The sequence below is a fragment of the Amblyraja radiata genome, chromosome 6 (genome assembly GCF_010909765.2).
Source record: "Amblyraja radiata isolate CabotCenter1 chromosome 6, sAmbRad1.1.pri, whole genome shotgun sequence".
Classification (NCBI taxonomy): Eukaryota; Metazoa; Chordata; class Chondrichthyes; order Rajiformes; family Rajidae; genus Amblyraja; species Amblyraja radiata.
In genome coordinates, this window is record NC_045961.1 from 40,660,684 (window position 1) to 40,688,306 (window position 27,623).

The 27,623-nt window shown below is 45.5% G+C and overlaps 1 protein-coding gene across 1 annotated transcript in view; it reads left to right on the top strand.

Annotated features, from left to right (window-relative positions):
* Window positions 1-12,066: 12,066 nt before the first annotated feature.
* Window positions 12,067-27,623, top strand: part of LOC116974285 (transmembrane protein 182-like) — a 38,111-nt gene continuing 22,554 nt past the window's right edge. Inside the window, exons 1-2 of the mRNA XM_033022603.1 lie at window positions 12,067-12,512; window positions 22,117-22,212. Coding sequence (XP_032878494.1) covers window positions 12,381-12,512; window positions 22,117-22,212 — 228 coding nt within the window. The 5' untranslated portion in view covers window positions 12,067-12,380. The remainder of the gene's footprint in view (window positions 12,513-22,116; window positions 22,213-27,623) is intronic.

A 27,623-nucleotide genomic window follows, 5' to 3' on the forward strand; every position in this document is an offset into this window, starting at 1 on the left:
TTGCAGGCCTGGTCGAAGCTGGAGAGCGTCGCGGCCAAATACAGTGGAAGCCGACAAGTGCACAGTGCAGAAGCTCACAAGATGGCGGGGAGTTGGCTGACCAGAGAGGACCCCATGTGGCAGAAATCTTCCTTCTCCCTCGTTGTCTCCAGGGCTCAGCTAACCGCTGCTCTCACTCTCCTCGTAATCACAAAGTCCACACAGTGACGGTCTTTAATCCACCCCTCCGAGCTGAAGGGGTAGCAGTTAGCCTAGGCTTCTTCTGTCTTCTTCTGGACTTCTTCTCTCTCTCTCCTGGACTTCGATTACCCACAATCCCCAGCTCCCGCCCCCAAACCAACCACCACACAGGAAAAATGATCTAACTCATTAACAACAAATCAAATGCAGAACACATATTCACAGCAAAACGTATATAAATCTCTTAATAAGAAAAACTAATATGAAGTTACACAGGGCTACATTAATAACATTGACTAATAGTGTTTACACGCAGTCCAAGATAATATATACAGAACAGGAACATGACAGTACATAATTTGCAGTTCAACCAGGGCTTGGTATAGTTGCAACATAACCTCCTGGCCTTCTAATTACCTCTTGTTGCTTCATTGAAGGATCTATGAACTTGGACCCCAAAGTCCCTCTGTTCATCGTTTCCTTAAAGTGTACCATTTACTGGAGATGTCCTACTCCAGTTGATCTGAAAAGCACCTCTTGCACTTTCCACCTTATACCTTCTCATGTGCTTAGGCAAATTCCTAAAATTGTGAGATAGACACAAAAGGCTGGAGCAACTCCGTGGGTCAGTCAGCATCTATGGAGAAAAGGAATAGGTGATGTTTTGGGATGAGACCCTGCGCCTCCTGAAATGGTATGCCTTGCACACAGCAAACAGAATGAAACATTGCGGATTCCACAAACAGTCTCACATCTGATCTTTGTTATGGAAACAGATTTGTGTGGAAGTTTTCTGGCATTGCGATTGTGATTAGACAATAGACAATAGACAATAGGTGCAGTAGGCCATTCGGCCCTTCGAGCCAGCACCGCCATTCAATGTGATCATGGCTGATCATCCCCAATCAGTACCCCGTTCCTGCCTTCTCCCCATATCCCCTGACTCCGCTATTTCTAAGAGCTCTATCTAACTCTCTCTTGAAAGCATCCAGAGAACCCGCCTCCACCGCCCTCTGAGGCAGAGAATTCCACAGACTCACCACTCTCTGTGAGAAAAAGTGTTTCCTCGTCTCCGTTTTAAATGGCTTACTCCTTATTCTTAAACCATGGCCCCTGGTCCTGGACTCCTCCAACATCGGGAACATGTTTCCTGCCTCTAGCGTGTCCAAACCCGTAGCAGTCTTATATGCTTCAATGAGATATCCTCTCATCCTTCTAAACTCCGGAGTGTACAAGCCCAGCTGCTCCATTCTCTCAGCATATGACAGTCCCGCCATCCCGGGAACTATGCTGCATTCCCTCAATAGCAAGAATGTCCTTCCTGAAATTGGACCAAAGGGGACCAAACTGTACACAATACTCTTCTTCTTCTGTTGTATGTCTTTTAGAACTGCAGCTCCGTTGAGGTGAGCCAGGCCCACGTGTCATCGTCCAGGTCAATCAGACCTCGTTCACCATTCGGTGGCCGGTGTTTGGGTCAACTGGTGACTATGTGCTCCACTGTCTGTGTTGGGTCCCCACACTCGCAGGAGGCGCTGTCCACGAGGCCCCACTTCCATAGCGTCCGATGCCTGTCCTCAAGAGGTTGAGGGTTGTCCACTGCTTTTGGGGCAAGTCTTGGCCAGGGATGTCCATGGAGTCATCGATGTAATGGTGTAGCATAGATGGTTCCGCTGACTTCCACTGGTTTCTCCATCTCGTCTTGACCCAGGCAGCCTTAGAAGCGTCAGCCGGTGTTGTGCAGAGCAGGTCTTGGGCTTGCGTGTCAAAGGGGTGCCGTGACTTAAGGCGCACTCGTTTTGGTGTCTCTGTGATGATCTGATGGAGGAGGTGGGATTCACTGGTCTGTGCCTTTCGAGAGAGGGGCAGCGTGGCTGCTTCTCGTCTGATGTTGGCTGGGGAGATGCCAGCGAGGACGGGCAGTTGGTTTACTGGGGTGGCTCGTAGGCATCCGGAGACAGTCCGCAGGGCGCTGTTGAGGAGACAAGGACAGCCTCTACACGGCCTCCTCCACGAGTAGCTTACAGGCTCATAAGCCCATAAAGCAAAACCAATGTCTTCATCACGTCTGCAGACCGCTAAAAGCCATGCCTCCCCAGGCCAGACGGCACCGTTAAATGCCACCAACTGTCGAGGTTTAGCGCTACTGCAACTCAATGTTGAAGACCTTACCACCACCAAGCACAACGTCATCGAACAGATTGCCATAAAAAAACACAATACTCCAGGTGTGGTCTCACTAGGGCTCTGTACAACTGCAGAAGGACCTCTTTGCTATATTCGATTCCTCTTGTTATAAAGGCCAACATGCCATTAGGACACCAATGAGCACCATTGTCCGTCCTCAGGGGCTTTATTTAGTAAAGGGATATATTTGCACGAACAAGAGTTTAGCATGAAAATTGCTGAAATCCCCCGATTTTACTGAAGTTCATGGAATCTGTTTAACATTTGTTTATTAACTCATAATCAACAACAGTTAATGAAACAAGAAATAGTTGGGCATGAGTTCCTGGAATTAAAGCATGTTATGATTGGAATTAGATCATTAGATCATAGAGAATAACTACTTTGGTTCTGTCTTCACTAAGGAAGACATAAATAATCTGCCAGAAATAGCAAGGGACCGGGGATCTGAGTGAAATCCAGGTTAGCCGGGAAGTGGAGTTAGGTAAATTGAATGGATTAAAGGCCGATAAATCCCCAGGGCCAGATAAGTTGCATCCCAGAGTACTTAAGGATGTAGCTGCAGAAATAGTGGATGCATTAGTGATAATTTTTCAAAACTCTTTAGATTCTGGAGTAGTTCCTGAGGACTGGAGGGTAGCTAATGTAAACCCACTTTTTTTTTAAAAGGGAGGGAGAGAGAAAACGGGGAATTACAGACCAGTTAGTCTAACATCGGAGGTGGGCAAAATTCTGGAGTCAGTTATTAAAGATGGGATAGCAGCACATTTGGAAAGTGGTGAATTCATTGGACAAGGTCAGCATAGATTTAGGAAAGGTAAATCATGTCTGACGAATCTTATAGAATTTTTCGAGGATGTAACTAATAGAGTGGATAAGGGAGAACCAGTGGATGTGTTATATCTGGACTTTCAGAAGGCTTTCGACAAGGTCCCACATAAGAGATTAGTATACAAACTTAAGCACACGGTATTGGGGGTTCAGTATTGATGTGGATAGAGAACTGGCTGGCAGACAGGAAGCAAAGAGTAGGAGTAAACGGGTCCTTTTCAGAATGGCAGGCAGTGACTAGTGGGGTACCGCAAGGCTCAGTGCTAGGACCCCAGCTATTTACAATATATATTAATGATCTGGATAAGGGAATTGAATGCAACATCTCCAAGTTTGCGGATGACACGAAGCTGGGGGGCAGTGTTAGCTGTGAGGAGGATGCTAGGAGGCTGCAAGGTGACTTGGATAGGCTGGGTGAGTGGGCAAATGCATGGCAGATGCAGTATAATGTGGATAAATGTGAGGTTATCCACTTTGGTGGCAAAAACAGGAAAGTAGACTATTATCTGAATGATGGCCTATTAGGAAAAGGAGAGATGCAACAAGACCTGGGTGTCATGGTACACCAGTCATTGAAAGTAGGCATGCAGGTGCAGCACAGTGAAGAAAGCGAATGGTATGTTAGCATTCATAGCAAAAGGATTTGAGTATAAGAGCAGGGAGGTTCTACTGCAGTTGAACAGGGTCTTGGTGAGACCACACCTGGAGTATTGCGTACAGTTTTGGTCTCCTTATCTGAGGAAAGACATTCTTGCCCTAGAGGGAGTACAGAGAAGGTTCACCAGACTGATTCCTGGGATGGCAGGACTTTCATATGAAGAAAGACTGGATAGACTCGGCTTGTACACGCTAGAATTTAGAAGATTGAGGGGGGATTTTATAGAAACGTACAAAATTCTTAAGGGGTTGGACAGGCTAGATGCAGGAAGATTATTCCCGGTTGGAGAAGTCCAGAACTAGGGGTCACAGTTTAAGGATAAGAGGGAAGTCTTTTAGGACCGAGATGAGAAAATCATTTTTTACACAGAGAGTGGTGAATCTGTGGAATTCTCTGCCACAGAAGGTAGTTGAGGCCAGTTCATTGGCTATATTTAAGAGGGAGTTAGATGTGGCCCTTGTGGCTAAAGGGATCAGGGGGTATGGAGAGAAGACAGGGATGGGATACTGAGTTGGATGATCATCCATGATCATATCGAATGGCGGTGCAGGCTCGAAGGGCCGAATGGCCTACTCCTGCACCTATTTTCTATGTTTCTATTAAATAGGATGTTACTGCCTTCTTACTCTGGCAATGTTAAGCTCAGCACCAATGAATTGTTGGTAACCATTCAAACCATCAATGGTACATTTAATGCATTCAATCTACAAAGAATGCAAGGTTGGTTGCTGAGATTAGACAAACAATGCAAGCAGAAATATTGGTATTGGTTTATTAGTGTCACAGGTGCTGACATATAATGAAAAGTTTTTGTCAACATGCTATCCAATTGAACCAGATAACTTTAGGGTGTCGCAGTTGCACAGTGTATACACCTTTAGGGGTGCAACGGTAGAGTTGCTGCTGTACAGCACCAGAAACCCAGGTTCGAAACTGACTACAGGTGCTGTCTGTATGGAGTTTATATTTTCTCCCTGTGACCGTGTAGGTTTTCTTCAGGTGTTCTGGTTTTCTCCCACACTCCAAAGACCTGCAGGTTTATCGGTTAATTGGCTTCGGTAAAATTGTAAATTGTCCCTAGTGTGTTGGATGGTGCTAGTGTACGGGATGATCGCTGATAGCGGACTCGGTGTGCCAAACAGCCTGTTTCCTCACTGTATCTCTAAAGGGAGAGGTTGAACTCTTTTTCACCTTCCATCACAGTGAGGAATATGGAGGAGTCACTGTGGTTTATGTTCATGTTAAAATGTATTTTGTGTGTTCTGTTGCTTTTTCTTGGTACGACTGTATGGCAAATCAAATTCCTCGTATGTTGCAAAACATACTTGGCTAATGAAGTATGATTATGATGATTATGATAGTTTTACAACATTGTAAATTGTAGCCAGGAACAGTTCAAACTCCACCTTTCTTCAGACTGAAGGTCTGGTTAATTGGCTTAGTATAAGTGTAAATTGTCCCTAGTGTGTGTAGGATAGTGTTAATGTGCGGGGATCGCTGGTCGGTGCGGACTCGGTGGGCCGAAGGGCCTGTTTCCGCGCTGTATCTCTAAACTGAACCCTGTCCGGCTAGCAGGGCTGTGTAGGGCAGAGTGCCGGGACACGGTGACATCTGGCTCTGATCTCCACAAAGCCAATCACGTATCGAGCAGCGCCGCAGATCAATGGGCTTCTGGCGCTTGGAGTCGGTCCACAGACACGGAGAGGAAATTGGATGTTACTCAGGCTTTTTGTGTCTATCGGTGACTTGGAGAGTAGGCTGGACAACGAGTGACACAGCTGGTCACGGCTCCCGTAATCTATGCTATTCCCACACATTTATGGGCCTGTCCCACTGAAGCGACTCTTTAGGCGACTGTCAGGGACTAGTTTTACTAGCATTCACCTACAACACCTTGTGACAACCTATGACATTCTCCGATTGCAAAAACTGTTGCCACTGGCTCTTGTAGTCACCCAAAAGATGGCCTAATTGGGACAGGCCCTTCAGGCTGCGGCTCGGTGCATCCTGGAGGACAACCAGTGGCTGCTGGAAGTAGGTACCAAGCACTGGGTAGAAACGGTGGAAGATAGTGGCCTTCAAATGGGGGTGGTTGGAGAAAGCAACCTGCTTGCCTGCTAGATTTTCACTTACTGTAACTGCAGGAAAAATGTTCCCGATGGTGGGGGAGTACAGAACCAGGGGTCACAGTTTGAGAATAAAGGGTAGGCCAGTTAGGACTGAGATGAGGACAAACTTTCTTCACCCAGAGAGTTGTGAATCTGTGGAATTCTCTGCCACAGAAGGCAGTGGAAGCCAATTCACTGGATGTTTTCAAGAGAGTTACATTTAGCTCTTGGGCCTCGCGAAATCAAGGGATATGGGGGAAAAAAAGGAAAGAGGTACTGATTTTAGATGAACAGCCATGATCATATTGAATGGCAGCGCTGGCTCGAAGGGCCGAATGGCTTATTCATGCACCTATTTGCTATGTTTCTATGCTTGAGTATATGACAATAAAACTCGACCACGTGATTTTGAAGCATTCATGCATGGTGGAGGTATAATGTAGTCATAGAGTGATACAGTGTGAAAACAGGCCCTTCGGCGCAACTTGCCCACACCCGCCAACATGTACCAGCTACACTACCTGCTTTTAGTCCATATCCCTCCAAACCTGTCCTATCCATGTATCAGTCTAACTGTTTCTTATATGTTGGGATAGTCCCTGCATCAACTACCTCCTCTGGCAGCTTGTTCCATACACCCATCACCCTTTGTGTGGATAAAGTTACCTCTTAAAAATACTTCAAACAAAAAACATTGAAATCATACTTCTGCAATGCACTAAAACATGATTTTAATACATCAAATTTCAAAAAGTCCCTACCGTGGGAGGGGGGACACCTCCACTCCCTCGCCGGGTACCCCCAAGGCCAGTGATCAGTGATTGCTCAGCCCCCCTACTTTCAAAAACGCTCTGTGGCTCCTGGTTCAGACAGAAAGCACTGCCAGATGTGAGCGGGGAACTGTGGCCAGTTGTCCGTGATGTCTGGACCCCAATGCTGAGCGCTTCGTGTTTCGGAGTTGGCTAATGTTATTGATTTGTAATTAGCCTGATTTGTAATTAGTTGAAAAAACCTTAATTTATTAATCCGGAATATCCAGGGGGATGGGATAAGTGTAATATTAAAATGACATGCAAAGTGTCAGGCTGTCTGTCACAACATACAGCCCCGATAACCCATTATTTCCTTCAGGTAAATATTGGGAAGGTAGCCCTATTGTCATTTGCCACTCAACTATTATGTTTGTTTACCGCACTGACTATTTCTAACCCCCCCCCCCATATTCCTTTGACAGGTTGAATAGAAATATCCCCAATCTCAATGTTTTATTAATTGAACATGTAGATGAACATCCTCAAGGAGTGTAATCAGATGGAAACTGATGGGATATTTAAAAGATGCAATATTTAAGAGCTTGTTCAAAGAAGGGGTATATTTTACAGGAGTGACAGAGATACTTGCAGGGGAATGTGTGAGGAGGTTATTATTTGTCTTTAGTTTTAGCTTGAACCAGGACATCTGAAGATTCAAAGTTTAATATACTAATTGTGCTGATACTGACTCCAACCATCCACGTAATGAATATCATCTATTCCGGAGGTTTTATTTTTCTGATGCCATTTAAACTTCACTTAGATTTCAAACACTTCAATGTAAAGGTAATTGGGAATGGGGAGCATTGGAACAACATTTTTCCCTCAGTGCATATTAGCTGTAATATAATAATGTATTCACTTTCTTTTTATTATTTTATTCTGTTTGAAATAAAGAATTAAATTTAAAAAAAATAAAAAATGTATGCATGTTGGTAGGTCCAATCAAAAAATATATATTTTAAAATAATTATTGTGTTATGAATACCACAGAAAATATTATGTACTCTCAATATCACATTTAATAGAATAATATTGCTTAAATATATAGTTATTGGACTTTGCATTTCGGAAAAGTCCCAGCTGAGAGGAAGACAGCAAAATACTGAAAATATTGGAGGTGAAAATGACTTCAGAACAGTTTGTTAGGAAAATTAAGGAAATAGTAACAGAATACATACAGCTGAGTGAGTATAATTTTATGGATGAGAAATAGTGTTGAACCAATTGATGACTTCTTTGACAAAGTAACTAGCATGTTAGATAACAAGGAAGTCAATGGATGTAGCAAATTTTGTTATACAAAATTTGGTCCGTGATGTGCCCCATAAAAGATTACCGCATTAGATAAGCACCTATGGACTTGAATGTAATAGGTTAAGTCCAGGGGGTCAGATATGGGGCTTTATGTGTGGGCCAGATATATTGTCAGTGCAGAGGGGCTAGGAGCAAGGCCAAGCATGCATCCTGAGTCAAGGTCTGGAATAGTACTAGGTGTGCAGTCAAAGCTGGGACAATGGGAGTGTTCAGCACTGGGAACCTAAGCAGGTAAGCAGCTATGATCAAGCAAGAATAGGGGGTCAGGTGTAAGGCTGGACTCAGGGTCAGAAATGAGAGAAGGTATGCAATTGGAGTCAGGGTCAGGCGTAGTACCAGGTGTGCAGTGAGACCCACATTGGTCAACATGGGCCAAGTGTTTGATTATAATCTGATTTCCATACATGAATATACTAAGATCATTCATGTGCTGCACCTGTTGATCAGAGCCTGGCTCTACTGTGGAATCTAATTAGGAATGTAATTTAGCCTAACCTTATTCATAGCTAATCCAATTGAAAGCACAAATATTGCATTCAAGTGTAAGTTAGAAGACTCGCTACAATATGCTCCAGATTGCACAATTTCAAGCTGCAAAATGCAAAGGCTCCGTAACAACCCTCCACCCCCCCCCCACCTCAGACACTACGCACCCTCTGGCGTGGTCTCTCACAATTTCTCACTCCCAACTCTCACCCAATGTTGGCAGCCGTGAGAAGACCAAGGAACTCAGTGCGTACTTTGGAAGAGGAAGGACCAGGGTCTACAAATTTGTCTTCCTCGATGGGATGATGGTGGAGTCAAAAACTTGAAATTCCTGGGCATGCATATCTCAATAGACAATAGACAATAGGCGCAGGAGTAGGCCATTCGGCCCTTCAAGCCAGCACCGCCATTCAATGTGATCATGGTTGATCATCCCCATTCAGTACCCCGTTTCTGCCTTCTCCCCATATCCGCTGATTTTAAGAGCCCTATCTAGCTCTCTCTTGAAAGCATCCAAAGAACCTGCCTCCACCGCCCTCCGAGGCAGAGAATTCCACACTCACCACTCTCTGTGAGAAAAAGTGTTTCCTCATCTCCGTTCTAAATGGCTTACTCCTTATTCTTAAACTGTGGCCCCTGGTTCTGGGCTCCCCCAACATCGGGAACATGTTTCCTGCCTCTAGCGTGTCCAAACCCTTAACAATCTTATCTGTTTCAATGAGATACCCTCTCATCCTTCTAAACTCCAGAGTGTACAAGCCCAGCTGCTCCATTGTCTCAGCATATGACAGTCCCGCCATCCTGGGAATTAACCTTGTAAACTTACTCTGCAGTCTCTCAATAGCAAGAATGTCCTTCCTCAAATTAGGGGACCAAAACTGTACACAATACTCCAGGTGTGGTCTCACTAGGGCTCTGTGCAACTGCAGAAGGTCCTCTTTGCTCCTATATTCGATTCCTCTTGTTATAAAGGCCAACATGCCATTCGCTTTCTTCACTGCCTGCTGTACCTACATGCTTACTTTCATACTGATGAACAAGGAACCCCAGATCCCGCTGTACTTCCCCTTTTCCCAACTACACCATTTAGATAGCCATCTGCCTTCCTGTTTTTGCTACCAAAGTGGATAACCACACATTTATCCGCATTAAACTTCATCTGCCATGCATCTGCCCACTCACCCAACCTGTCCAAGTCACCCTGCATTCTCATAGCATCCTCCTCACAGTTCACACTTCCACCCAGCTTTGTGACATCTACAAATTTGCTAATGTTACTTTGAATCCCTTCATCTAAATCATTAATGTATATTGTAAATAGCTGCGGTCCCAGCACCGAGCCTTGCGGTAATCCACTAGTCACTGCCTGCCATTCTGAAAGGGACCAGTTAATCCCTACTCTTTGTTTCCTGTCTGCCAACCACTTCTCTATCCATGTCAGCACTCTACCCCCAATACCATGTGCCCTAATTTTGCCCACTAATCTCCTATGTGGGACCTTATCAAATGCTTTCTGAAAGTCCAGGTACACTACATCCACTGGCTCTCCCTTGTCCATTTTCCTAGTAACATCCTCACAAAATTCCAGAAGTTTAGTCAAGCATTATTCCCCGTTCGTAAATCCATGCTGACTCAGACCGATCCTGTTACTGCTATCCAAATGTTTGGTTATCTCATCTTTTATAATTAACTCCAGCAACTTCCCCACCACCGATGTCAGGATAACTGGTCTATAATTACCTGTTTTCTCTCTCCCGCCTTTCTTAAAAAGTGAGATAACATTAGCTACCCTCCAATCCCCAGGAACTGATCCTGAGTCTATAGAACATTGGAAAATTATCACCAATGCATCCACGATTCCTAGAGCCACTTCTTAAGTACTCTGTGATGCAGACCATCAGGCCCTGGGGATTTATCAGCCTTCAGTCCCATCAGTCTATCCAACACCATTTCCTGCCTAATGTGGATTTCCTTCAGTTCCTCCGTCACCCCAGATCGTCTGACCACTACTATATCAGGAGGATTGTTTGTGTCCTCCTTTGTGAAGATGGATCCAAAGTACCTGTTTAACTTATTTGCCATTTCCTTGTTCCCCATAATAAATTCACCTTTTTCGGTCTTCAAGGGTCCAACTTTGGTCTTAACTATTTTTTCCTCTTCACATACCTAAAGAAGCTTTTACTATCCTGCTTTATATTCTTGGCTAGCTTACCTTAGAACCTCATATTTTCTCCCCATATTGTCTCAATGGTTTTTCTTTAAACATTACCCAATCCTCTTGCTTCCCGCTCATCTTTGCTACATTGTACTTCTTCGCTTTAATTTTTATACCGTCCCTGACGTCCCTTGTCAGCCACGGTCGCCCCTTTCCCCCCTTGGAATCTTTCTTCCTCCTAGGAATGAACTGATCCAGCACCTTCTGTATTATTCCTAGAAATACCTGCCATTTTTGTTCCACTGTCATCCCTGCTAGTATATCTTTCCAGTCAACTTTGGCCAGCTCCTCCCTCATGGCCCCATAGTCCCCTTTATTCAACTGTAACACTGACACCTCCGATCTACCCTTCTCCTTCTCCAATTGTAGATAAACCTGACCATGTTATTGTCACTACCTCCTAATGGCTCATTAACCTCGAGGTCCTTTATCAAATCCGGTTCATTACATAACCCTAAATCCAGAATTGCCTTCTCCCTGGTAGGCTCCGATACAAGCTGTTCTAAGAATCCATCACAAAGGCACTCTACAAAGTCCATTTCTTGGGGTCCAGTACCAACCTGATTTGCCCAGTCTACTTGCATGTTGAAATCTCCCATAACAACCACAGCATTACTTTGGTACATGCCAATTTTAACTCCTGATTCAACTTGCGCACTATGTACAGGCTACTGTTTGGGGGCCTGTAGATTAGTCCCATTAGGGTCTTTTTACCCTTACAATTCCTTAGTTCTATCCGTAATGACTCCACATCTCCTGTTTCAATGTCACCCCTCGCAAGGGACTGAATTTCATTCCTCACCAACAGGGCAACCCCACCCCCTCTGCCCACCTGTCTGTCTTTTCGATAGGAGGTATACCCTTGAATATTCAGTTCCCAGCACTGGCCCTCTTGCAGCCAAGTCTCTGTAATTCCCACAACATCATACTTGCCAATTTCTAATTGAGCCTCAAACTCGTCCACTTAATTGTCTATACTTCGCACATTCATATACAGAACTTTGACCTCTGTATTCACTTCTCCCCTCGCACCGTTCACAATTGGCCCTGACCTTACTCTGTTGTCCCTTCTCGAGCTTTCCTTCCCATTAATTCGAGAATCTTTTGTAATTTTTCCTGTAGCCACTTCCCCTTCAACTCCATCTTTATACTCCCAATTTGTCAATCCCTCCCCCCCCCCACTATTTAGTTTAAACCCACACGTGTTTAAACTACTACTAAATCTCTGAAGATCTGTCCGATCAGTTCTGCCCTGACCCGCTGAATTGCTTCCAGCCCTCGACCACATCGAAGTTCCTGGGAAATTAAAGAGCATTATGGAAATGGGAGTGCCCCGTGTACATATCCAATCGGCTGGTTAGTATCACATTCCCAAACATCACACACCCACTCTTTTCCGCTACCAGCGCCCCTATTGCCACTCGGATCTCTCTCTTCCTAGGAGGTGCAGAGGAATTTTGTCCGCAGGGTCACAGACTTTACTTCTTGGACGCACACGCTTGGGGAATTTGTCCCTGACTTGAGTGTGTGAAGCCGGTGGGGACCTTGGTTTATCCGCAACGCAACGCAGCTCACCCACCCTCGCCATGAAGCGGCAGCGACTGATGTTGATCACTGCGCGGTTCTTCGCGGGAGCGGCGCTGATCTTTTTCTACCTAACGTCCTGCACCAACTACTGGCTCCACGCTGTGACCTGCGGGTCCGACAACAATACACAGGTGAAGGGAGAGGGGAGGAGAGGAGAGGAGAGGGAGGGTGGGTGGGGGCTGGCTAGAGAGGGGGAGAGAAAGAGAAGGGGGGAGAGAGAGAAGGTGGAAGAGAGAAAGAGGAGGGGGAGAAAGGGGGGGGGGGGAGAGAAAATTGTGAATATACAAATGTGCTGGAGTAACTCAGCGGGTCAGGCAGTGAAGAAGGGTCTCGACCCGAAGTCACCCATTTCCTTTATCCAGAGATGCTGCATGTCCCGTTGAGTTACTCCAGCATCTCGTGTCTATCTTCGATGTAAATCAGCATCTGCAGTTCCTTCCGACACATCCCTGGGTCGAGACCCTTCTTCAGACAGGTCGCTTTATGCCCCTGTACCATTTAGGACATCTGAACGGAAACCTAACATTAGGTTAACATTAGGTTAACGGAAATTCCACAGAGTTGGCGATGAATGAGTTCTGACTTGTTTAGACACCGACCCATGTCTCATTAGAAAAATTAAGATAAAGTTAAAGTTGGTGAGAGAAGGGGGAAAAGAGATTGGGATAAGAGGAAGGCATTTAAAAACCACAAAGTAGCAATGTTACAAAATTTTGAGGTTTTAAAAATCAAGTCTGTAATTTATCCCATCAGATAAAACATAAAAAGAAGTTTAATTTGACACCTAATTCACTTTCATATCTTCAGTATTAAAAAAGTTATGGCCATTTTCATACTCGGAAATTAGCATCTTGTTCCCTATTGCTTTTCCATTGACTTAACACATAAGCTGTGATCGAGGACAGTCAAATGGTCATAACTTTCTTAAAAATTAAGAGAACTGAAAGAAATTTTCAGTTATTATAGATTGAAGCATTCTGAAACAAATAAGAAACAATCTTACTTAGATGACTTGAAATTAAAGCATATAATTAGTTAGTTACCTAATTGTAGCTAATTACAAAATTCAATTACTAGATCTAAACATCTATCAATTTCTTAAGAATAGATTAACAATTTTAAATAGCCTAAGTGTCCAAATAACATTCACACAAGAATTCACAATATAACATAATTTTTAAATCTCATTGTCATGGATTTATAGGCCAAATGGAAGGAATTTAATATTTAATACCTGTAAATTAATGGCCATTTAAATCAACTTGCGAGTGGGTTTTTCTGGAATGCGACCATTTGGAACGTTGCGGTTTGCGGTGATTTAGTCCCCATATCGGCATGAATAACACTGCTGGTTCGTATGGGGACTAAATCACAGTTTTGCAACTTAAAATGTGAACTAAAGGCATATTAAGGACCACTTTTATACATAAAATAAACGGCTTTCGTTTACCTGAAATCCGTCCCCGTTGACGGCTTTAGAAGCTGATTTTAAAATGACTCCAGCGCTGAACTAGTCGGCCGATTTAAAAAAAAAAAAAAAAAAATACACAGAACGCCCGTCGGAACGATTCGTCAGCAAAAGCTTGCACTCCAACCAAATATAATCCAGGACAAGGTAAGAAACGTGTTTTAACCCCGCCCCCCCTCAAAGGTGCCAAAATCGCGCACACGGCCAATGGCAGAATTACAGCACCGCTGAAGGTAAGTATTGTAACATACCTACACAAAGGCGTGTTCAGAGCGTGTACGTAAGAATAAGTGAAAAGGGAAGCGTCTCGAGGTTTGTTGGCGGTGTTGAGTCCGACAGCACCGAAACATGCCATTCAGCCCAAAGCGTCCATGCCGACTCAGGTCCCATATCCAAGGGTGTCCCATTTTCCCGCGTTTGTGCCATATCCGTCTAAAACGTCCCAATCTATGAAAAGTGCCTTTTAAATGGTGTTATAGTACCTGGCTCAAAAGCTCATCTGGATTCCATATGCCCACTGAGTGAAAACGTAGCCCCCCAGGTTCCCATTAAAAATTGCCTCTCTCACCATAAACCTATGATTCCCCCACTCTTGGGTAAGAGTATCAAAATCTTTTAAAAGTATATTAGAACCAAGACAGTAGTTGAAGAAAGAACAAGAATAGTTAAGGAAAGTAATCTATTTGTAGAGCCACAGGATATGAGGGAGTTCCTATATAAACATTTCTCAAGGTATTGACTGGGGAGAAACGGAGGTTGGAGAGGGGGGGTGGACTATATTGATATTCTGGAGTTTATCTGTATCAGGAAGGAGGAAGTATGAGGGGAGCATAGAGCAAGTAAATCGCCAGGGTTTACCCACGTGGTCACTGGGAGACCATACAAATGCCATACAGACAGCACCCGTAGTCAGGATCGAGCCCGGGCCTCCGACGCTGGAAGCACCAGCTCTACCGCTGCACCACCAATTGTAGAAGTATAGTGTAGAAGACTATCTAGGAATACACTGAGACATAGATCAGCTGGAAAGATGCGGTGACAGATGCATTTTAGTACAGACAAGTAAGATTGGTGTAGTAGTAGAGCTGCTGCCTAACAGTGCCAGCGACCCGGGTTCGATCCTGACTATGGATGCTGCCTCTACAGATTTTGCACATTCCTCCTGTGATGCGTGGATTTTCTCCGGGCGTTCCGGTTTCCTCTCACATTCCAAAGGCGTGCAGGTTTGTGTGTTAATTGGATTCGGTAAATTGTCCCTAGTGTGTAGGATAGAACTAGTGTGAACGGGTGATCGTTGGTTGGCACGGATTCGGTGTGCCGAACGGCAGGATTCCACGCTGTATCTCTAAACTAAACTAAAGTACATAATGCATTTTGGGAGATCAAATTCAGGGCAGGGATACTGAGTAAATAGGGAGGAACTTAGGAGTTGTGGTGTCCAGAGCAACCTTGCAGTACATGTTCATAGATCCCTTGAAAGTAATGACAAAGATGGATTGGATTGTGATTAAGGTATTTCGTTATGCTTTCCCTTATAAGCTGAGGAATTGTGCATAATGGATAGGATGTGTTGCAAAGGTGCAAAACATTAGTTAGTCAGCACTTAAGAGTATTGTGTACAGTTCTGTGCAAATCTGTGTTGACTTTTAGCTCCCCCTAAGGAGCTGCAAGGAAAGTGTTGGCATTTAAACTGCATTCCACAACGCTGTTTAAATGTGGTGCTGAGTATTCCTCATTATCCTTTAAGGGGAGTTCAAAACCAATATAGATTCATATAGATCTTATCGGACAATCCTACCAACAACTAGAGAGCAGTCCTGAGTGACTATCTACGTCATTGGAGACCCTCGGACTATCTACTTTTGGACTTTACTGAATAAACTAAACTAGATCTGTACAAAATGAACAAGATAAAGATGAATCGGTGCTGAAATGGAGGATTTGTGAGATAGTCGTTGGATTTTCTGCTCCTTCTTCCATCCATCATTTGATTTTAAGGTCCTATGTTTTCATTTTACTGGAAATGTTGTGTCGTTTCTATTCCGATAAGTGTAGGGAGGAACTGGAGATACTGGTTTAAACCAAAGATAGACAGAAACAGACAGCATCTCTGGAGAAAAAGATGTTTTGGGTCAAGACCCTTTTTCAGGTGTCAGTCTGACGAAGGGTCTAGACCTGAAATGTCACCCGTTCCTTTTCTCCAGATTTGATGTTTGCCCCGCTGAGTTACTCCAGCTTTTTGCGTCTATCTTCGATTCTAATAAGGCCTTGCATATTAAATCTGTTCTGGGCACACCTTGACTTGTTTTCTTGGACAGCAGCCAAAGCTTTTGGTTGAAGCTAGACACAAAATGTTGGAGTAACTCAGCGGGACAGGCAGCATCTCTGGAGAGAAGGAATGGGTGATGTTTCGGGTCGAGACCCTTCTTCAAACTTTGTTTATTTCTTAACGCTGCTAATGTGTTATCTGATGGAGCACTTGCTGGCGTGAACTTTCCCTTCTGCCATTTTGCCAAACAACTTCCATCCCAGTGACATGGAATCATTATCATCAGTTTGACGGTCCTGTTCCTAAGACATGCCCTTCTCCTAATTCTGCTCGAGCAGGACCACTCATTAAGATCCACTCCCTACCCGAAGCACTATCAAAGCATCCACACTGTATGCATCCAGAGACATACATGGTCGGCCCAGGATTATGGTATTGCTCCGTCATGATCAACTTGATACTGTATTCGTTGATCCTGATGTAAGCTTCTTTACTTCGGCGAGACCAAGCGTAGACTATGTGACCATTTCGCTGAACATCTGCGCTCAGTCTGTCAAGGTCAGCTGGAACTTCCAGTTGCTAATAATTTTAACTCTCTGACCCATTACTGTACTGATGTTTCTATCCTGGACCTCCTCCATTGCCAGAGCAGACTGGAGGAAACAGCATCTCATATTCCACATGGGTAGATTACAATCCAATGGTATGAACATTGAATTCTCCAATTGTAAGTAGCATCCCCCTTCTCATCTCTCTTTCCCATGCCCCCTAATCTGATGTGTATCCATTACAACCACAATCCCAGCCCTCTTTCCCTCCCTACCCCCCTCCTCATTGTCCCCTTTAACCTATATCCCTCCCTCTAGCTTTATATTTCACCCGCTCTTCTCTCCTTATCTGCCACCCTCTTGTCTCCTTTCCATCTCTATCCCTTGTCACTTACTCCACCCATCTACCAATCAAAGCTTCCTCACCTGTTTCCACATATCGTTTGCCAGGCCTTGTCCCATCCCCACCTCTTTTCTAGCTTTCTCCCCCCGACTACTACAATTAGTCTGAAGAAGGATCCTGAGCCAAAATGTTGCTTATTCATTCCCTCCACCGATGCTGCCTGACCAGCTGAGTTACTCCAGCACTTGTGTAGAAAGGAACTGCAGATGCTGGTATATACTGAAGATAATCACGAAGTGCCGCAGTCTGAAGAAGGGCTCCAACCCGAAACATCACCGGTCCTTTTTCTCCAGAGATACTGCCTAACCCACTGAGTTACTCCAGCACTTTTTACTCTAGCACTTATTCCAGCACCGCTCAATATTCCTTGCTGCAGGTCCTTGTGTCTACAGCTTGATTTCTCTCTCCCTTTGGTGCTTGCTGAACTGCTGTATATCATTCATTTCAGCACTGATTCATCCTTATCTGGTCTATTTGTGCAGATTTGCACATATTTACATTGGCCTTAAGGTCCTCCTGAAGCACTACAAAGAATACATTGACATTGGAACAGCATTGGGGACAGTGAGTCACACTCCAGAATCGTCACTCGTATACAATTCACACTAGCACACTAGTCTCTTGTGTCTCAGATGTTACTTGTTGCCTTTGAGCTTACCCTAGCAGCTGCAAAATATAGACCGGCATTTAAAACAGTGCCTTCCACTCCCTCCAATACTCCTGAAGGTACTTTCCATAGAATGAAAAATACCAACTGGGAGGGGATGTCTCTGATGGGGTGAAATTGGGGTGAATATGGGGATAAACAAGGTATCTTGTTAGCGGGGAGACACAGTGGTGCAGCGGTAGAGTTGCTGCCTTGCTGCGCCAAAGACTCTGGTTTGATCCTGACTATGGGTGCTGTCTGTATGGGGTTTCCTTCCACACTCCAAAGATGTGCAGGTTTGTAGGTTAATTGGCTTCGATAAAAACAATGTAAATTGTCCTTCGTGTGCAGGATAGTGCTGGTGTACTGGGCTATTGCCAGTCAGCATGGATCTGTTTGCCAAATGGCCTATTGCCACGCTATATCTCTAAAGTCTAAAGAGTGATTGGGATCAGTTAGTGCATGAGAACTCAGACAAAAGAATGGAGGAGTTGTGAAACACAGAGGGCAAAGAGCTAGGCTGATTTGGTACTGAATTTCCTGTACTGTCACACAAACTCCTTTTGTCATTGAGTTGCTCAACAGTTTTATGTTCTGCTGCAAAGGAGAAGCCAGTGAAGTTACCGAGAGAGTGCAATGACGTATTGTGGGAGAGGTTGGTAGTTTTTTTTTTTTTAACAAGATTTTATTCCAAACAACTCATTTACAAAATACTGGAAAGATTAAAACTGCCCTTCAGTCTGCAAACATAAATCAATCAATCAATCATTAAATTGCAACATTATTATCCTTATCCATTACACACCCCGCGGTGACCGGTGTTCAAGGAAGGCCTCCAGAGTCCCCATGGACATTGCGTGTTCCCTCTCCAGGGACATGTGGGCACGGACATTGAGCTGGAAGAGGGGCAGGCAGTCGGCCCAGGCAGAACCCTCAATGTCCGCTGCATGAACTCGTGAATGGCCATCTTGGCCAGGCCCTGGAGCAAACTGACAGGGAAAATTACTGATTGTACTGCTAATTAATAAGTAATTACTTATTACTGATTGGGGAATTCATTTAACTGCATTAGTCTCTTTTGCCTTAGTATTATTTTCCAGGTCTGTAGGCATATCCTTAATCTAACAGACAAAACCAAGTGAAGGCTGCTACTATCTTCTACTCTTCCTACAATTAGTCGACAAAACACGTGTTTGCCATATCTTGATCGACAACTGTCAAAAGTGAGAGAAAAGTGCCTGGATTCTTGGAACTGAAACATTCTGCATGCCATCAATTGACCTAATTGGCTTTTGCTAGCAACATGGAGACACAAGGAAGTGCAGCTGCTGGAATCTTGAGCCAAACACACAGTGAGCTGGAGTAACTCAACAGGTCAGGCAGCACTTGCGGAGGGAACCATCATTGGATTCTATAATTTTAAGTAATATTGCCGTACCCGCTTATTCTTTCCTATGGCACCGCCCTCTCTCTTCCTGCTGTGCACTTATATCTTCCACTAACACGCCCCTCTTTCAAATCTCCCACTGTCCCACTGTCCCCTTGCATCTATATCCCACCCTCTGGCTTTACATTTCTCTCTTCTTCTCTCCTCAGCTGTTAAAGTTCTATCCGCTCTGTCAGACAACAAAATACATTAGTTGGTTTAAGTAAATAACAACTCCTCTTAATTACGCACTGGGAGTGGGAGAGCAACCCCGAACATGGTTGCACACTCATTGTCCCTCGCGGTCCCACTCAATTATTCTGCACACGGGCAGTATATTTACACATGAGTAGTCACGGGTCCAGCTAATCACACAATCAGCACATTTCTGCACCGATTCTTATTGTCTAGAACAGACTTGGTTTTTCTCTGCAATTCTACTTGGTATCGGGCCTCTTCCCTTTTTAGTCATGACACCCTTTGCAGTTCTGCAAAACCTCCTGTTATTAATTAGCTTGCAATTCTAAGTAAGTAAAACAGGCTCATCACACGCAACATGCAATCTGTCACATTCACATTAACACTGAAACCCCCATCCTCCTTCACATTCCATCCTTGTTGATCCTTGTGCTCAACATTTATACTGTAGAAAGAAAGGATTTTAATATTTTCTCTCATTAATTAGTTGTAAAAATGGAGGCATACGTGTCGGATTATAATTTGGTAGGAACCCGTCCTTGGGCTCGCAAAAGGATACCTTTTTCAGCATGCGGAGAGATATGGGCACAAACCCAACATTCTAATCAGATAAGGGAGTCTGTTTTTCTTTCAGCTGCGAGTTCACTTGTTGTTGGTTGACCGATTCGCTTGCCGTCCGTCAAGTGTATCCAACGAGGATGATTTTCGACCATAAAGGGCCTGTCATACTTGCTGATTTTTGTGGTGACTGCCAGCGTTATTGACTGACTTATCAGGGTCACCGAAAGATTTTGAACATTTCAAAAAAAATGTTGCAACACTTGAGGAAACACCGCTCGTCGATACGTCGTCACGCCGCATCACGTTGCATCACGCCGCGACTTCTTCGGTGACCTGATACGTCCATCAATGATGCCGGCAGTCGCAGAAAAAATCGGCAAGTGTGACAGGCCCTTACCTGCAGTGGGGGTAGTTAGGAGCACCTTTCCACCATGGTCCTAACTTCTTCCGATCCAAATTTCGGACGAGGACGTGGTCACCGGCCACACTGTTTGTTCTTCAGGGGCGAGCCAGAAATCGGTGCGGGAATCTATGGCACATCCCTTTCGTTTCCATAAATCATGTTGTGCAGCAGAGGTGGCTCTCTGCATAGCCCTAACCTCTCCCATATGTGGCTAGGCCATTCTATTCACATGGATCTGTGGCCCTACGGGGATCGTAAGGTGGTACGTTTGTGCGGCGGCCTTTGCTGTGGTGTCGGCAAAGGCATTTCGCTGGGAGAACAGATCGGAGGCTCCAGTATGGGTGCTGCATTTAATTATTGCCAGGTGGACGGGAAGGGCATGGGCCTGCAGCAAGTTGTGGATGAAAACAACATTCTTAATGGGGGTGCCGGTGGAGGTGAGGAACCCGCGATGCTGCCACAGCGCCCCGAAATCACGGGCAACGCCAAAAGCGTATTGGGAATCGGTGCAGATATTCAACTGGTGGGCCTTGCCGCGGATGCATGCTCGGGTGAGGTCGAAGAGTCCTGCCTGTTGTGCAGAGAGGGGAGACAGGAAAGCGGTAGCCTCAATGACTAGGGTCGTATCTTGGACGATGGTATATCCGGATTATCCGTCGTTGTCTGTTGTCCGAGAAAAGAGATGAGCCATCCACGAACCATGTGGCATCGGCCTCTGGGAGGGGGACGTCCAGCAAGTCCTCGCGTGTGATGGTCAACAGTTGGTTCCGCTGAAGGCAATCATGCTGTGGCCCCACCTGATGATCAGGTGGAGAAGTGAGGAAGGCGGATAGGTTGATAGTTCTGCAATTGTGGAAGGTAAGGTAGGGATTAGTCAAGAGGGTGACCTCATAGCATCCCAGTCGGGCCTGCGTGACGTACCTTGTTTGTCCGGTGGTGAGGAGCGCTGCAATGAAATGCTGGGCGTAAACCTGGACTTGCTGATGGAGAGTGATGTTGGCTGCCTCACTGATAGCAGTGTGAAGTTGTAAATAGCTCGTTCTAAGCCCCCCTTTTGTTTCAGTCAAAAATTACTGAGTCAAGCACTTGCGCAACTAATCTTTATTTTGACAAAACACAATTACAGTTCCCGCTACTATACCTAACCACCGCCGGTTCGATCCTCGTATCTGCCTGACCAAGCCCATTCTAGGTCGCGTTCCTCCTCTTCTCCGTCTATGAACAGGGTCGCTATGACAAATAAGGGGTCCCCAGGGATTTTCTCGCTTTGACGCCTGTTTTTTTTTGGTCCTGTTGTTGCTTATTTAGCAACTTAATTGGGCCTCTGCCATTTGTCAGTGATATAATAGAAGAGGCACACATTTGTCTCTTCATCTCTGGCCTTTGTCTCACCTGAAAACAAACCCTCTCATCTATCACTTTCCGGCTTTGTTCTATCCCCATCTCTCTCTCTTCCAGCTTTCTTCCCCTACTACAGTTTGAAGAAGGGCCCCAATCCAAAACATCACCTATCCACTCCCCCCAGCGGTGCTGCCTGACCCGTTGAGTTACTCCAGTGCCTGTGTGTTTTACTAGCAACAGTTCTGCTGACTTGAACCGACAGACTTTTACTCTTGAAATGTTGACTTTAAACTGGAAATGATTACCTTATTCAACCCAATCCAAGCACAGTATTTTAACGTCATTACCTTTTAATGTGTCTGTTGGATTTTGAAACCCAGTCTTCACTCCAAATGCACGGTCTGAATATTAAAAATGAATTATGCTGTCGCTGTTTAATTTAATGGGGGTAATTATCTCTTGTGCTCATTAGTCTGCTGAGACCCAGTTGTCAGACAGACAGATGCAGAAAACACCGACTGACAATGCAACGGAGCTGAAATCTGGCACAGATTCGCGAGGGACCGCAGTAAGTCAGCATTTTTTTTTAATCCCTGTATTGTTAAAGAAAACTTTAAAACATAACACAAAGATCTGGCAAGAAAATCAAGACTTTATTCAAAAGTGCCAAATACAGAGATCACTGGGAGCAATCCAACGAACAAAATGTCATCTGCTCCTTATATACAGACTTTTGATATCCTGTTTTCCATAACAAGCACCTTCGGAATTCTCCTTCTTCCCAAATGGTTTTAAAACACACAGACCATTCACCTTCAGAAAACACAGAACAGTAAACACAGCTAAATGTCACCCCATTACAGATAGACAAATGTCCTGTTACCCTTTCAACCTTATTTTATTGTTTTATGATTGCCATTTGTACTTTGACAACAGACAACAGAATCTGACTAAAGTAAACTGCAGTGAGTGTTAGCTACGGATGCTCAGTTTCAACCTTCTTTAAAGAACAGAACTATTATAATGCATGAAGAGGTCTTTAAACATTTTAAGCACTCTACCTATCCATATCCCTCTCTGTCTTCTTGAAGCTTAGCAATTTATCTTTGTCTGTATGTTTGGGTTTAGTTTTTATTATTGTCACGTGAACAAGCTAGAGTGAAAAGCTTTGCATTGTATGCTATCCAATCAAATCAGAAATACAATCAAACCAAAGTTCATCAGTTCATAAGTAATAGGAGTAGAATTGGGCCATTCGGCCCATCAAGTCTACTCCACCATTCAGTCAGGGCTGCCAACTCTCACGCTTGAGAATCACGCCCTCAGGCAAACTCTCACGCCCCACGCTGATCAGAAATTTCTCACGCTCTGTGGTGAGAAATTCTGTGATCAACGAAAATGTCAAAACTCAGATAAACTGCATAGTCCGCGGATGTTGGAGAGCCGGGGCTGAGGGAGGGATGGAAGCAGCGGCGGGGACAGATGCGGGGAGCCGGGGCTGTCGAGTGTTTGCGGGGCTGGCGAGTCGCTCGCTGCAGCTCCGGCCATGGAGAGTCCCGGGCCGCCAGAGTCATCGGAGGCGTTGCGCCGCTGCCTCAAGAGTCTCTGTGCCGAAGGGACAGACTCTCAAAGGGAGGTGGAGAGAGAGAGAGGAGAATGAGACAGGGGAGAGAGAGAGAGGGGGTGAGAGAGTTAGGGGAAAGAGAGGGGAGAGAGAGTTAGGGGAAAGAGAGGGGAGAGAGAGTTAGGGGAAAGAGGGGAGAGAGAGTTACTGGAAAGAGAGGGGAGGGAGAGAGAGGAGAGGGGGGAGAGTGAGGTGGGAGGGAGAGAGGAAGAGAGGAAGAGAGGGGGAAGAGAGGGGGGAGAGAGAGGGGAAGAGAGGGGGGGATAGAGAGGGGGAGAGAGAAGAGAAAGGGAAGAGGAGAGAGTGAGAGGGGGAGACAGGGGAGAGAGAGGGAGTGAGAGGAGAGACAGAGATGGAGAGAGAGGAGAAAGAGGGGGGGAGGGAAGAGATAAGGGGAGAGAGAGAGGGGGGTTGAGAGGAGAGAGAGCAGAAGAGGGGGGAGAGAGAGAGGGGGAAGAGAGAGGGATGAGAGTGTGGTGGGAGGGAGAGAGAGGGGGAGAGAGAGAGGGGGAGATAGAGGCAGGGCTGCCAACTCCCATGCATTGAGCATGAGAATCACGCATTTCGCCAAATTCTCACGCTCATCACAAATTTCTGTTGTGAGAAATTCTGTGATCAATGAAAATTTCAAAACTCATATCAACTGCATGGGCCGTGGGTGTTGGAAGCAGAAGCAGCGGCAGGGACAGATGCGAACGGGGAGCGGGGCTGGCGAGTGCTTGCTGGACTGGCGAGTTGCTCACTGCAGCTCCGGCAATGGAGCAGCCTCAGTGCAAGGCGTCGGAAGCGTTGCGCCACTGCCATGAGAGTCTCTGTGCCAAATTCGCCCAGGTGACCGGCATGGATCAGGCTGCGGCTCAGTGCATCCAGGAGGACAATCAGTGGCTGCTGGAAGTAAGTACCAAGCACTGGGTAGAAACGGTGGAAGATAGTGGACTTCAAAGGGGTGGTTGGAGAAAGCATCCTGCTTCCCTGCTATATTTTCACTTACTGTAACTGCAGGAAAAATGTTCCCGATGTTGGGGGAGTTCAGAACCAGGGGTCACAGTTTAAGAATAAAGGGGGGGGGGGGGGCAGTTAGGACTGAGATGAGGCCACAGAAGGCAGTGCAGGCCAATTCAATGGATGTTTTCAAGAGAGAGTTACATTTAGTTCTTGTGGCTAATGACATCAAGGGATATGGGGGAAAAAAAGGAAAGAGGTACTGATTTTAGATGAATAGCCATGATCATATTGAATGGCAGTGCTGGCTCGAAGGGCCGATGGCCTATTCCTGCACCTATTTTCTATGTTTCTATGCTTGAGTATATGGCAATAAAACTCGATCACGTGATTTTGAAGCATTCATGCATGGTGGAGGTATAATGTAGTCATAGAGTGATACAGTGTGAAAACAGGCCCTTCGGCCCAACTTGCCCACATCACACCCGCCAACATGTCCCAGCTACGCTACCTGCTTTTGGTCCATACCTCCAAACCTGTCCTATCCATGTATCAGTCTAACTTTTAAATGTTGGGATGGTCCCTGCCTCAACTACCTCCTCTGGCAGCTTGTTCCATACACCCATCACCCTTTGTGTGGCTAAAGATACCCCTTAAAAAGTTACCTCTTAAAAATACTTCATACAAAAAACATTGAAATCATACTTCTACAATGCACTAATAGCTGAGTCTCACGTTGCAAGTTAACACAAGAGGTACCCCGAGTTAAAACACGTGGTAATAACGTACGATTAACGTACGGAACTCGTGGTACTTGTCAACTCTTGCAAAAAATCAAACATGTTTAAAATTTTCCACGAGTCAATTTTACTCTTGTGGTTAAGAATTGAAACATTTTAACTCGTTGTAAGAACGTAGTGGCCTGTGCGTTTACCTTAGTGTATCGTGAGTCTACCGTGGGAACTCTTTAACTCAGCGGGCAGGCAGCAGCAGATTGTCGCTCCCTTCAGTTTCCCAGCGACAATCACCTGCCATAACGCGAGAGAGATCATGCACTGTTGTAGGTCTCCTTTGCACGTCGGTGTTTCTGTCTTTCTCCACTCATTGTTGGCCCTATCTATCACCACCCCCACCTACACCTCTCTGCTTCTCGGCCATGTGTGTGACCCCTTCCCTCCCCTCTCCAGCTCCCGCCCATTGCACCGGCGCGGGGGCTTTGCACTGTCTTCACGTCGGCGATGCCAGCAGGTCGATGCCAGTCGCCCCGGGGCAGTCGCTCCCTTCAGTTTCCCATGGGGTCGGGACGGGACTGGAGTTGGGAGGGAAAGGTGGGGGGGGGGGGGGGGGGGGGTGCGGTGTTTAGGTGAGCAGGAGAGTGGGGTTGTTTGCAGTTGCAGAGGGAGGGGGCAAGGGTGGTACAGTTCCCAGTCTCAGCTCCTGTCCAGGGGGGTGGCCGGAGACGTCAGGACCAACGGGACACCGACCCCCAGGCCCACCAGGCCCACTGCAAGCACGGAGATCCCAGAGACCCACAGCCAGCAGCAACTCCAGCCCCGCTCCAACTCCAGAGGAACCCGCTCCCCGTAGGGGCAGAAGCTGATGGTGTGCAAGGTACATCTTGTTCTTGGGGTGGCGGATGAGGTGTCGCAGCTCGGGCTGTGGGCGAACTCCCATTTGTCGCCGTAGCGGCTCATCCGTCCACATTCAAAGATTTAATCTCCCGTCTCCCCGCAGTGTGTAGACATGGCAGTAAATTCAATTAAAACATATCAAACAAATCATAAGTATAACTGCTCTGGCACTGGATGCTGCGCATTTTCCCTTTGTAGGTCACATCAATAGATGCGGCCGCGCTGAAGTCTATCTTTAAAACAAAGCCATTGGATGGAGAGGTCTTCTTTAACACTGTTGCTTATTAAAACATAATACTGTTGCTTATTAAAACAAACCTTCAATCAGGATTGGCTCAAGAGTAACTCGGGAGACGAACTTGGAACATCGCAGAAATGACAAGTAAACGGCAAACTTGTCATACCCGTGGGAACTCGGTTAAACTCTTGATCATACACTTGCAATCTCGTACACAACCACGAGTCTTTCACTCGGGGTACCTCTTGTGTCAACTCGCAACGTGAGACTCAGCTTTAAAACATGATTTTAATACATCAAATTTCAAAAAGTTCCTACCCTGGGAGGGGGGACACCCTTCTTCCACACCCTCTCCCCACTCGGTTGCTCCACTCCCTCACCGGGTACCCCCAAGGCCAGTGATTAGTGATCGTTCAGCCTCCCTCTTTCAACAACGCTCCAATCCAATTTAAAGCATATATATTGCATTCAAGTGTAAGTTAAAAGTCGCTACAGTATGCACCATATTGCACAATTTCAAGCTGAAAAATGCAAAAGTTCCATACCAAACGGAGGGGGACAACCTCCTCCCAATGTCTAATGTACTCAATGGGTAGATTAGGAAAGACATTCTTGCCATAGAGGGAGTACAGAGAAGGTTCACCAGACTGATTCCTGGGATGTCAGGACTTTCATATGAAGAAAGACTGGATAGACTCGGTTTGTACTTGCTAGAATTTAGAAGATTGAGGGGGGATCTTATAGAAACTTACAAAATTCTTAAGGGGTTGGACAGGCTAGATGCAGGAAGATTGTTTCCGATGTTGGGGAAGTCCAGAACAAGGGGTCACAGTTTAAGGATAAGGGGGAAATCTTTTAGGACCGAGATGAGGAAAACATTTTTCACACAGAGAGTGGTGAATCTGTGGAATTCACTGCCACAGAAGGTAGTTGAGGCCAGTTCGTTGGCTATATTTAAGAGGGAGTTAGATGTGGCACTTGTGGCTAAAGGGATCAGGGGGTATGGAGAGAAGGCAGGTACAGGATACTGAGTTGGATGATCAGCCATGATCATATTGAATGGCGGTGCAGGCTCGAAGGGCCGAATGGCCTACTCCTGCACCTATTTTCTATGTTTCTATGTAGAGGTGAATCAAACATTACCTTAGCTTACGGAAGGACCATTCAGAAACCTGCTACTAAAGGGAAAGAAGCTGTTCCTGAGTCTGCTGGTGTGCACTTTGAAGCTTCTGTAACTTCTGCTGGATGGGAACAGGGAGAAGGAATGACAGGTATGGACAAGTCTTTGTTTATGTTGGCTGTTTTTCCAAGGCTTTGTGAATTGTAGATGGAGTGGGGAGACTGGTCTGCATGATGGACTGGACTACATCCACAACTCTTTGCAATTTCTTGCAGTCTTGGGCAGAGCAGCTCTCAAACCAAGCTATTGCATCTCAAAAATATGTTTTCTATCCTGCATCTCTGTGGCTGTTGCACCAGTATTTTGTGTTCTGTGAATGGTTCCCCATGCAGTTTGAAAATAAAATTTGTGCATTATTTATTTT